The following is a 13,411-nucleotide window of genomic DNA, read 5'->3' on the forward strand; positions in this document are numbered from 1 at the left end:
GGGCTGCGTTTGGACCGTTCACTCGTACAGTCGCTTGGATTGGCCATAATTACAGAGTATCCAGGGGCGGAACCAGGGCTCAAAACCAAATAGCCCAAGTGTTGCCGCCAGCTATGGCCAGTGCATCAGGCCAAATGCCTTTTCGGTGTCTATGACCATCATGGAGGATGGGACTGTGTCGGGCCTGTTATCGCATTAAAGAGCCAGGTCAGAATCGGAGCCAATTTCGTACAGAAGGTTTTATAAAAAAAAAGTGCCAGAAATCCATCTGGCTCGTGATTTAAAGAGTTTGTCTTGCAATGACAGAAATCACCTCCTCTACCCGTATCTGGCGGTCCAGCAAGTCTGCTTGGTACGTCGTCAACCGAAAGGTGTGCCCATCTCGAAGGCAGAGGTCTGGGCCCTAAGTGGGGAGGGGTTGTTTTGAGTAGAGTTCCTCGTAAAAGTCACAGTAGATGCGATAGGAGCATCTCCCACGATCTCTGTGCCATTCAGAGTCAAAGAGGACTTCACCCCATTTGCTTGTCGTTGTGCTCTCGGTTGGCGAGCAGATGCCTGCACTTATTTCAACCTACATAAAAGGAATGTCGGAGTTGAAGCAGGGCATACTCAGCCTTATCCAGGTTGAGTCCCGCCAGTTAAGCTCTTGCAGTCACCAGCTGCCGCCATACACGTAGAGCACCAGTGCGCTTATGTATACGCTTGAGCTCCTGCACCTGTTGGCCCAGGTGCTCCCTCTTTTTACATCCTATTTTGCTATCTTCCACAGATATGGCTATGAACTCCCCCCCGAATTACTGCTTTTAGAGTCTTCCAGAGGAGAGAGATGAGGGTGTCTGCCGTGCTATTTAGGTCTACATAATTAGTGGGTGATCCTCTTGACCACTACCGGCCTCCGAAGTAGGGTTCCCTCAGTCTCTATGGTCTGAGTGTACATTGCGAGGGCTTGAGCACAAGTGTTAGCGAGACTGCTGCGTGGTCAGAAAGGGAGCGGGGGCTCTATCTCAATTGTGAGGAGGGTCTCTAGCGCCCTGGTCCCCAGGAAATGATCAAGGTCTGAGGGCGTGGGAGTAAAAGGTATAATCCAGGGTCTGGGGATGACGTTCTCTCCAGAGGTCCCTCAATCCCATCTCCCATAGCCATTGTGCTCCCTCTCAGGAAAGGGCCCCCAAACCTTGATATCTGTGTGCAGATCTATCAAAGTTGCTGTGAAACACAAGGTTCAGTTCCCCCACTATCAGCACTTTCTTACCTTGAGAGGACATAATGTCTGCCACTGCCCGCCTGAGGAAAGTTCTTGGCCATCATTCTGATCTACATTTTAGAACATTTAAAGGTGTATGGGGAATTGAAGAATGGACAACACTTTCTTAGAACTAGATTTTTTTTTTTTTTGTATAAAGAGTGGAGAGATTATTGTACAGTTCAGCTGGCCAGGAACCATCTGCTGTGCATGGAACACATTTATTAAGCTAGTTATGTTTGACACCAGCACTGGTAATAATTGTTCCGTGCAAGAGACAGGACAAGGTTCCATTGAAGGCTTAATGCTATGATCTTTGCATCAAGTTTCATAATTGTATCCTATTCCACTGGTATGAAGGTGTTTAAAGAACGGAAACAGTGAAGGTAGGATATGAGAAATGAGGTGACGTTTAGGAGTTGTTAAAAAAGGATTACCCAATTTCTGACTTTAATAACAGTGGTTTACAATCTTGTTGAGTTGAACATGGGCTGTTCTTCAGCAGTAATGGGTTTTGCACACTTCTAAGCTTTTTAATGAGAATTTTGTTCTGGATGATACTGTGCGGTGCTTCACGCAGTCCTGAAGAGTTCCGATACACAGGCTCTACATGAGTTTAACAATATGAAAAACCAAAAAAGAAAACCCCAAAAAACTGAACTAAATAAGAAGCATTTTATGATTCCAGAACGAGAATAAATGTCTGACAAAGTTAAGCATGGCAGATTTCATTAGAGGTTTGGCTGCCGGCCCTGTGACTGAGGCCCCCCCATACGCAGACTGCATTACACAATTAGATTTTTTTTTTTGTCACAGTGAGCTTTGCTGGAAGCCACAGATGCTAAGCTGAGGCTGGGGTCCAAACCTGGTTCCTTAGCTGGTCAGCAGCTGCAGCCACTAAGCTAAGCCCGGTTTCAACTGAAGGTTCAGAGGACCATGAGCTGAGCCAAAGCCAGGCATCCAGCTCGAACGTGGATCGACCTTTCAGTTGCTCACTTACTTCTAGATAGAGAACATACGTATCCGGACACGCAATCAACTCTAAAGTCTTTAGTGTGAAAATACCATCATGTACATTACCAATGTGGAGAGAAAACAAACTCCTAAGCACAGTGTAGTAATGTTGTAGTGTTAAATGTGTTTCTGCTGTATATAGTTTATTCTTTATGATGTCGCCTGTAGAATTTCTGCGTTGCCTAGGGATTGAATGCTGAGTCAGTTGGTCCTTTCTGTGGAGCTGTTCTCTACTGGCTCCACGACCATGTAGTCTCAATAAATACTTATATGTATTTATATCCATTTCCGCCTCAATTACTACAAATTGATTGGCGACGATTTTCTAACTACATGGTCACCCTGCTACCCTGCGTGCCAACACGTTCGCAGTTTTCTGGAAACAGCAAGCAAACCAGCCGATTCAAAGGTCATTAAGAATATAATTTTTCCCTTTGCTTCAATTTGAACAGCCTCCGCTTCAACTGTCTGGGAGGTTTGGATTTTGTTCCTATTGCCTTACTTCTGATAGAGACGAACTGGTAGGACGCTTGCGCTGTGTTTTTGTTTGTCTGCTGTGTTGCGCTCAAAGACATTTGCCACACCACATTTCAGGCTCAGCGCGGTCTGTCTTTGCGCATACAGTTTAACATTCAGTGTATTTTGCACATTGCCATGCACCCAGCATTTTTCAAAGACTTAACGGCCCCTTACATTTCTCTCTTCCCTTGGCAACCGAGAACGAGGACAATTGTTCTTTCTCTACACGAACATGCTTAGCCTGCAATTCTCTTTCAAGCTTTTAATTGTACTTCCTTCGTCAGCGCTCCAGCTCAGTCATGCGCTCAACACTCCTGAGAACGTCACTTTGCGTTACAGCGGCCATTTTGGAGGTGGTTTCTATGACAACGGCTTCGTGTGTCACACAGTGATACACACACTCACTCATTTATTTCAAGACGTGTACGATTTGAGTTTCCGACATCATTACCATCAGAATTTTACGGCAGCTATGATTTCCAAGTCAACCGGTTGTTTATCACGCGGTGATATGCACACCCACCTATAAATTAACATTTCGCATTTTTTTTTCCTATTACGCTGTGATACACACACCATAAGGTGCTCTACAGTCATCAATATCCAAGTGCACATCCCTTCTGCATGCGTATTACACAGTGATACACACACCAATTGGCTTTCTAATTTTCATCCTTTATCCATTTCTAATGACATTAGTCTAATACTATGGGTTTACCTGTAAGGATGAGTGTTAAACGGTGACACACACCATTGTTACAGCTTGACATTCGTCACAGTGACACTGGTTTTCCTTTTATTTTAATTGCATAAGGTGTGTTACTATTGCATGTCTAACATTCATTCCATTTTACCTTTATATACATAATAACGTCATTATCTTTTTTCTTTCAATTCTTAAAATATGTACAATGCAAGCTGTCAATCCGCCTCCTTCATTCCTGGACACTCCAGGTGGACCTCCAGTCCGATGGGAAATCTGGTTTGATGCTTTCGAAACTTACTTAGGTGATATAGAAGCATCAAGATATGCTGCTGATAGAAAAGAAATGCCTTCTTCACTCACTGGGATTTGAAGGAAGATCTATTTTCAAACACTTACCCACCCTATCTCCAGAAGAAAGTGCTGGTCTAGATGAGTTTCGAAAAACTGTTTTGAAGTTAAAAAAAAAAAAAGACTTGAGAAGCAACCCAGTCTTATGGTGTTAAGACAAATTCTTCAAGAGGAAGCAATTGGACGATGAAGATGTTGATTCGTATATCTCTGCTTTGAGGAGACTGGCTGCAGTTTGTAAGTTTGAAAATTTCACGGACCAACTCATAAGAGACCAATTTGTTTGTCAATGCAGAGACAAAAGCATTAGACAAAAACTTCTAAGCCTAAGTGATGAGCCGACCAAAATTGCTAAAAGTATTGAGATTTCAATGACGCCTCTCAAAGAACTTAGAAAGTGTTAACGCTATGAAGATTAGTAAGCCTCATACCAAATCCAAGAATGTTTCTAACAAAAGTTTTTTGAAGTCAAACCTGAGGGAATTAATACTAAGAATAGTAGATGTCCTGCTATTACCGTCACATGCAATTACTGCAAGAAAGTAGGACATTTTGCCAAGGTTTGTCTAAAGAGGAAAAACTCTTAGAAAATACTTACATGTATTTATATCAGTTTCCGCCTCAATTACTACACTCAGGCAACTCTGTGTGTGTGAAAAAAGGGTTATCCGCCTACTAAACCCCACTGGCTCCAGCAGTACAGTGCTGTCATTATCTATGGTTACATGATCTTCTCTACACCAACATCCCAAAGGAACTACCCAATGCATATAAACTGGTTAGGAAGCAACAAAAGTGCCATGATTCATTTCAAAAGACGAGCGTTATACTGGTCCCTGTGCAGAGTAACTCAGATTTATGGAGGCCCCCCTGTTATATATAGGGCTAAACTGGAAGTGCAATATAAAGGGGTTCAGGAGAATAAAAGACCCACTTTAATCAGTATGGAAACCCCTCTGTTGCAGCCTCTTCACCTAGGGGTCACCAGCTCATTTCTCCAACTTAAGCTCATTCCTCCCCATTGCAGTGCAACTTTCCGTAGGGAATCCCCGGACTGCTGAGTGCAGCTTATGGGACAAGGAGCCTGTGCAGTGTCACTTATCCAACCTGTACCCTGAATAGCCCATCCCCAGAGAAAGCCTACTACAGCAGAGGCATGAAGCACAAAAAAACGGCGCCATCCCAGTCACAAGTCCCCAGATGGCACAAGACACCCGCAGAACCTATGCTAGCCCTCAACTGCCAGCCGATATTAAGGGCAGTGAGGTTAGCCCAGTCATGAGCACTTAACAGAAATTGCCGAATGCTCAGCAGAAAAGGCATATAGATGGCTCCAAATAGAGCATACTAGAGGAGGAGACACGAGTGAGTGATGGATCCCAAGCATCTTCCATTAAGCAGCTGTTGGCACCTTCTAGAACAAGCTTAAAAGGGTGTTTCTTTGTAACTAGTCCACAGCGGAGGCCGTAACCCAGTGTAAATTACTCAACTCTTCAGGGGCCACCTCTTGTCGCCAGCACTGAAAGAGTACCTTCAATCACAAGCCCGCAGCAGACCAGAAACCAAGGCAAATGAGCAAAATGTTTTTAGCAGTTGTCCGCTGCCTGTTCAACCTGGCATTAGTGCTAACCATGCCCCAAACTACCAGCAGGTACTTGAATGCTGCAGGCAAGGATCTAAAAGCCCTTGGTGGGTATTGCCTGGTAACAGGGACATTGATGCTGTCAGCATGCAAACCTTCCCCACCCTTGAGGACTAGGAGTCGCCGCACCATGAGCCTGCAAAGGGTACCACGGATAGTGAGCGATGTTTCCAGCACCCATTTGGCTCCTAAAGCAAATTGGAAAGCCTCCTACATACACAAGGGGAGCATCAGACTGTCTTGCGCCTCCGAAGTTCTAAGGACCAGGCTAATCTCGGATGCACCAGCCCATCAATGGACTAGTTGGTGTCTCATAAGTATGCATACCCCTACAGGATTATGCTTACAGGCACCTCCTATACTCAGTCTGGCAGTGTAATACCAACTGGTAGTGACAGCTCCTATCATGTTAAGTTGAAGGCTGTGAAAAGGAACATTGTGGCCAACCTTCCCTTATATTCCCATGAACCTTTAACAAGTGGGTATCACAAACTCCCCAAGTGGGCCGGTGACCAGTCTTTCTGCAGAACCTGCCCTGGAGGACGGCGCTCTAGTGAGCCCTGTAAGACTCCCGCAGAATCTGACATCTAAGCCTCCTCTGCCAGGAATGTCAGGGCAACATGCTAGCAAAAGCGCTGGCCACTCAGGTTCTCAGTCTTCAGCTCCCTCATTCTAGCAGTGCATTGCCAGCTTGTACTCTGACCGGTGCCCAGTGCAAGAGCAGCCCAATAATAGTACAGACTTTGTCAACCATGGCACACCTGGATTTGACCTGGTGGCACAGTCTGGATCAGTTTTGGCCCACTCGCCTCTTTCTCCACACTGGAATGGTGGATCCCTTTCCAGCGTGGATCTGAGTCCCCCCATCCTATCATAGTTAGCAGGATGCAATGGACACACACCAAGCAAGGGAAATCAAGTTACTATTTAATTCATGACACCAGTAAATAGGCTAGTTTCTGCTGTCCAACAGAACAGATTGCACAGCAAATTGGCTGTAGTACGCATAATATAAGGCAAGATTCCCAACCATAGGGTCCAAACATTCAAATTTTGGCTTGTTCGCCAGAAGGACCACGAAATGGTCATTTTCATTTATTCCAGTCAAATGTACAGTGGAAAACTAGGTTAAACCCTGATCATCTATGTCAGAGAATGAACAAATCTTCAACAAATACATAATGTCTAAAGCGCTCATCTTAGATACACCTATTCTGCGTTCCTGTGAAACATGATCACTTACAAAAATCTGAAAGATGCTTTACACCCTGCTTCCTCCACCAATTACTGAAGAGCTTACCATTGCTCTCTCCAAAATAATCGCCCCTTCCCAGCCTATGCACGGATCTGAACTTCAGCATTTGTTTTCAAAGGTGCTACTTATTGTGGCCATAAAACATCAGGCAGGAGAGTGAGCACCCTTAAAGCCACATTCTCCTACACTGCATTCCATAATAAGAATCTCTAGGAGACTTCACCCTCCTTTCTCTCTAGATTTATTTTACATTGTCACATATTTTATATAGATTTCAATAACATCCTTTCTCCCCAATCCTTATTTGCTGATGGAGAGATTCCAAAGTTAGGTTCTTTCTCTAGCTTTTTAAAACCAAATCAAGCCAGTAATCCCTACAACTTTTAGTCAAATATGGGGCTAAACGTAAAGACTTCCCTTCCTCAAAACGGATCCTTCCTCTTACTGAGCAGTCATTATGAACTGGTTCTGAACAACACTTTACTGAACCCTCGGTCCGGAGGACAGCTATTTGCCTTAAAGTGACCATCTCAAAACAGTAGTTACAAAGCAGGTCCAGTTTCCTTGAAGTAGGGATTAAGAGACTGTCTTGTTCCAGTTGCCTATAAACAATATTTCATTATTCTTAAAATAACATACAATAACTTTAAAAGTTGTCTTCAGCAAGGTATTTGCTGGTTGCAAGCAATTTTTCATGATACAGAAAAGACATAAGTATACACACGTTTCATCACATAAACAGTATCATGCAGCTCTCTACAGGGTTTGTGGAGCGTTTTAAAGGGGCTATGAAACAGCACAGTTGTAGTATAATATACTGTTATGTTTTAGTTATACAGAAGATTCATGAATATGGAAAAGCAACATGTAGACAGATTCTATTGTGTGGACAAAGCATGCAAAAGCAGCTTCTATATAAACAATTGGCGAAAAATAAAAAAATAAAAATCTGTGGGTTTACACAGTTTCTATTGTATTGAAAGACCAAATATATGGTCACCTGATACAGAAAGGCAGCATATTTTAAGGGGTCATGTCATAGAAAGTCAGTCAAATGTACAAAGAGCTCATTTACCTTTGGACACAGTAGACTTTGCCCGCTTGGCAGGTGCACCAACATCAGCTTTGGAATCTGAGAAAGAAGCTGTTCTACTTGGTGCTGGGGTCTACAAGGAGAAGAAAAAAAAAAGCCATTAGCACTGAGACAGCCCATAACAATAACTATTAAAAAGCTTGTGTTTCACGTATATGAGAAAAACAATTCTGCTGTTCTCAGAGTTCTTTCAAGATTGTGAAAACTAGTATCTCAGGATTCAGACTATGCGAGTCATTCACCTACATATATTACTATCAATATCACAAAGAAAAAAAAACACTTGCTAGGATAGTGGTATGTGAAGCATTTCTTGAAAGACAACTGGGAACCCATAATGTGCCTTCTTAAAATCCACTCAAAGGCAGACAGACAGGAAATGATCCCCTCGACGCAAGATCAACGGAGTCTCCACATAATACAGCCTCCACATAGCACGTTTACATCCTAAAAAGTGATTATTCATTTGTTTTCTTGTGATGTTGATATTGATATTATGAATGGCTGTGTCCATTATTTATATACCATTGCAACCAAATTGTCATTCTACTTGGCCCAGTAATATATGTATGCATTGAGAAAGGGCCCAAAGCTGTGAAACATGTTGACTTTCAAAAGTAACAATTAATATTAGATATACCTTTTATAATATTGAATGATACATTGGTTTTTATATGTGAATGACTGCATTTAAAAGAATTAAACTTAATGACTGTAGTAATCCTTGGACAGATTGGTGCCTCCAAAATTAGTTAATCTTTTGTGTGCTGCATCAGAGAATGTAACTGGTGTTTTGAGAAAGCAACAGTCACTGCACACTATTTCCCTTGTATATCCAAACATTTCCTTTGTCAAAATATAATAATGTATGCAACCAAACTGAAAACAAATAATTAAACTTGGCCCTAACTACAGGACCTCCTACTGAAAAGTGGCACTGTACACTCAACACTGTTTAAGCACATAACCAGTCACGCAACCCAGCTGAAGACACAATTAGCGGAATAATTTGGCCAGATAAGTAAACAATGGCTAGTGCTTTACGGGGTGAGCCAATCATTTCCTTACTGGAAACCACTTTCCAAGCAGACCAGGCCTTTGTCAGTACCAGAGATGATAAACTTTTCCTGCAGCAGCGCATGGAAGGAGGAATTCTAAGTATGTGGGCTTCCTGCATGGGATGTACATGGCATCAAAGTCTGCATTAATCATCCCATCAAATAAAACGTAATGCGATGAGCTGGGCTGATCCGTTACCTCAAGTCATTTAAAAAGCACATAAAAGTCAGAAGAGTACCAAGTCAGTCGGATTTTCTGAGCAAGAAGACATTTGCCAATACTTACTGAAGGGCTGCCACTGGCATTCAGGAGGAAATTGGCTGTGTGAGCAGCTGTGGGAGGCTGGTTTGGGATCGGTCTGTGTCCTAAGGCCATGCCCACAATAGCAGTCATGTGGGTCTCTGTTCCGAACACATGGATTGGGATGCCGGTAGTTTTTCCTGAAGGAATGAACACATTTAACTGAAGATTCACGGTGCCAAAAAACATACTTTATAAATATATTTTGTTTTACTTTTCATCATCACAATACAAGAGTAATGTGGATCTAAGTAGTTCCAAATTGCAAGACACCAACATACGGTGTAATGGTATAAGGTATGTGCCCATGCTCACGTCAGTAGATACCAACAAGTTGATTGCAGGACTCAAATAAGCAACACTTTTAAATCGAATTGTAACGCAATACCAATGTGCTGCAGTTTAAGTTGCTCTCAGCTTGACACTTGTTAGAGGTCCAATACAATTAATTTGGATAATATTCTTGTTATTTGGAGCATTTACAAATGCAGGCATGTGGTGCAAAGTCGTAAATAAAATACACTATTATTAATGTTATTATTAAATCTATCAGGGACAATCGTAACCAGAAGCAGTGGCTATACTCATTACATACACAATGACATAACTAGAAATTATATGTCTAACATGAAGATCCCCTAAGTTGCTACTCTAGCAGAATGTGCCAAATGAAAGCCATGCTGTCACACGAAAAAAGTTTTATAACCCTTCAACTTTCTATGCATTGGGTTGTAGGGAGCTGAAAATAGTTCTCGTCTGTCTCATTACAAGTTCTAAAAGAAGGTGAGGTCCCAAAACGTTTTCTTTCCTTCAATGATTTAGTCATATGTTTTAAGTGTTTTCTCTGTGTTCTTTAAACTGGAATCAATTAAAGTTTTCATTGTGCTTTAAAACAGTTGCTCAGATTGCTACAGGTTCCGTTCCGATAGAATTTGTTTACAAAGAAGCTACGTTTGAAGGAAATAGTTTTATTAAGCTATATTTTGTGGGCTGTAAATTTTCACAAATTAGAAGTGCCTCAGTAAGTAAATTTAACAGCATGCAACAAAATCACGCCTGGTAGGTAACATTCAAAGCAAAACACAAATTTGATAATTAATTGTTTATATTTAAGTTGCCAACTACAAAATCAACACTATACTTGAATAGTGCAAACCAATACCACAGCCCCGTGCTGATCAAAAGGTAAAGTATTTTAGAGGAACATAGTGAATACAAATTGTGTTTTTTGGCCACATTTGGAAAATACTTTATACTTAAAGATGGAATTTTAACTTCAGTGTATTCTCAATTTCTGGGGACCAGGGGGACCCTCAATGTTGTGGGGGATTCAGCTGTATAATCAAAGTATTCTGTGGCCTAGAGCACGATTTTCTTTTTTTTTAAAATACAGTTTTAAATCACTTTCAATGCATTAATTTAAGAGGCATACAAAGAGGATTCTTAATGGAGAAGGTTTACATTTTAAATTAGTAAAAATAAGTCTCAATACATAATTATCAAAATGAAAAGGAGTTTAATGTCAGTGTACTTTCAGACATGGAGGTGCAGCAGGACATATCATAAAAGGGAACACAAACAGAAGCCTTAAATAATTCCAGACATAGAACTGATAACATTAAAGTCTAAATCTCATTGCTTATAGACCTACAAAAAGTCTGCTCCAATGGGTTTGTGTTACTGTGGGGAAATTGCCTTTTTTCAGGACACCCTCAATTGTTGCTAGATTTAGGGCTGGATTACGGACTCTAAACAGTGAGAAGCTGATGTCCAGCACCAGGTGTATGTGCTCTGACCCCTAAGGTATATGTGTAAATGATTAATCCCTGATCAGCACATATCCCTACTATAAGTTAGTCTGTGCAACCAGGGCTTGTAAATTAAACATCACTAGTGGACTGCAGCACTGATTGTGCCACCACTACAGTGATTAAGTGAAAACATGACTGCAACTTAAGAGAGGCAGTTTTTAAACTGCAAAATCGACCAGCCAAATTAAGTATTTTGCTAGGTGTAAACCTGCCTTTTTATTACTTATGTCATGCCTACATGCCTGCATGGCAGGGTGCTAAGTACTTCAAAAAGTAGGACGTGTATTTAAGCGTTACATGTCCTGACAGTGAAAAATCTCACAAGTTGTTTTTCACCACAGCAAGGCTAGCTCTCCCATATAAAAGCAAGAGGTTTTATTATAACATTTCAAAATGTCTAACTTCAGTTTGGGAATAGCTAATACCATGGCTCAAGAACTCAAATTAATAGTCAGTTGAACCCCAAACTAATGGTAATGTCAGATTTAAAATCACTATTTTGAAAATGCCACTTTTAGAAAGTTGGCATTTTTCCGCCTGCTACCTCGAGTAGCCCTTACACAGTCTGCTGGGAGGAGTGAATTGCTCTTAGGAAAGGGAACAAAGGGGCCTTGGCTAGGAGTAAGTGTGACCTCCTCCCAACAGGTTGGCCATGGGGATGTGTTCTTCATTTCCCTTAGACATACCTCAGGAGTGCGCCTAGAGCTCTGACCAAGGAAATAAAGATTCAGGAGTCTTGGATTTGGACAAAGATGCACTGTTTAGTGCCAAATGCCCAGAAAGTGATGTAAGAGTGGGTAGAGTTGCCAGTTGGAATTTTACTTCTATGTGTTAGGAGTTTCCACCACCCAGCTGCTAGTGCCAAACATAAAAGTGGCACCCTTGGCTACCGTCCTCAGAACACTGCTGACCTGTGGAAAACAGAAGAACTGCACCAATGAACCAAAGATTGGAACTCAGAAGGACTAAGCATGCTGTTTTACCAGTGGAGAGAAACAAGGGTTCGACCTGCCTCCCAGTTGAACCTAAGACGGATGAGTGGACTCTTAAGAAATAGTTTGCTAGCTTCCTCTTGCGAGAAAGTGGCTCTGTATATACTGTTCCCTAATAGGTACAGGGTGTACAGAGTCCACAGTCCCCCAGGGGCTGATAGAGGTTAAAGTTAGGTATGACCTTACTCTCTAAAGTGGTAGCTTGGTCGAGCAGTAAGGCAGTACCAGAGGACAGTGTAAAGCATTTGTTGTACACACTCAGTCAGCAAATGGTCTCACACACTCAATAACTGAACTCTAGGCCAATGGTTTATATATATAAAATATATGCTTGTTTTATTTTTAGAACCACAAAGGGAATAAAAATATACTTTCTCAGAATGAGAGGTTGAATATAAATACTTTTGCAATAAGCAATGGATTTTTGTAAATAGTCACAGTTGGTTGCAATAAACAATCCTATATCCTAAACATAACAATGCATTGAGCTCAATGGTAAATTCAGGTTATTTGTAATAAATTACTTTTCAGATTACTTTTGGAATTCCAGGTCTGGCTCCTAGATCCAGCCCTGGGACAATATTCAGAATCAAGTGGTGAAAGTCGACTTAATTACTGTACTGATTTTTAAATAATATTTAGCTATTTCAAAAGTTGACACTTAGAAAATATTTCAAAGAAAACATTCAATGGATCTCTATGGCAAGAAATTCAAGTTGCAGGTAGAGTACTTTATCGTTACTTTTGTAATCCAGGTCTGAGTACCTAGACTCAGCACTGGGGTCTTTATCAGAAACAGGTAGGTAATTACGTTTGCAGAAATTGTACGATTTTAAAAGAATATTTCAAGATTGCAGAAATCAACACTTAGAAGAAATTTCACAGAAAAGCAGTCAATGGTTTCCTATGGAAGAAAAAGCAGTTAAAGGTAAGTGTAGTTGTGGGTACTTTTCAGAGTCAGTGCTGGGCACCAATATCCAGCACTGGGAGCTCACCTAAGAGCAGGTGAGTAAATTCGTTTTTGGTACTCGGCTGATTTTTGGTGAATATTTTGAGTTTTGAAAAGTTCACACTTAGAAGAATTTCCAAGAAAAAGCCAGCCAATGTTACCCTATGAGGAAAATGACGATCGCGGTTTAAGGGTAAGTTCTCGACTGGCAGAGTTGAAGTTCTGGGCATAGACTCAGGGGTCTCCCAGTGTCAGGTAGGTACAGTCAGTTCACCCTCAGCGGTTTCAGGACGGCCGGATGCAGAGAGAGTTAGGCCCAATGTTAGCCTATGAGGAATAGGGGGGCCTGGTTTGGTGGCTGCTGACTAGCAGGCCACGCGGCTGTGGAGCTGGGCTCCTGGTCACTCACTCAGGGCAAGTGGGGAAGTAGGCTAGTGTAGAGATTGCACTGCCAGGGCCACTCGGGCGGCTGGGTGCAGG

At 41.8% G+C, this 13,411-nt stretch overlaps 1 protein-coding gene and 1 pseudogene across 7 annotated transcripts in view; one reads left to right on the forward strand and one right to left on the reverse strand.

Annotated features, from left to right (window-relative positions):
• Positions 1 to 13,411, reverse strand: part of ACLY (ATP citrate lyase) — a 463,802-nt gene that overhangs the window by 211,489 nt on the left and 238,902 nt on the right. For 4 of the 7 annotated variants that reach the window (XM_085616801.1, XM_085616958.1, XM_085616880.1 and 1 more), the window contains exons 12-13: positions 9,165 to 9,319; positions 7,803 to 7,893 (exon numbers count right to left, since the gene is read on the reverse strand). In XM_085616801.1, the coding sequence (XP_085472927.1) occupies positions 7,803 to 7,893; positions 9,165 to 9,319 (246 nt within the window). Of the gene's footprint in view, positions 1 to 3,878; positions 3,927 to 7,802; positions 7,894 to 9,164; positions 9,320 to 13,411 lie in introns of all 7 variants that reach the window. The other 3 variants (XM_085616574.1, XM_085616652.1, XM_085616729.1) reach the window with 1 other exon arrangement.
• LOC146869801 (uncharacterized) lies at positions 4,239 to 6,349 on the forward strand (annotated as a pseudogene).

This window comes from Triturus cristatus, chromosome 1_1 (genome assembly GCF_964204655.1).
Source record: "Triturus cristatus chromosome 1_1, aTriCri1.1, whole genome shotgun sequence".
In the NCBI taxonomy this organism is placed as follows: domain Eukaryota; kingdom Metazoa; phylum Chordata; class Amphibia; order Caudata; family Salamandridae; genus Triturus; species Triturus cristatus.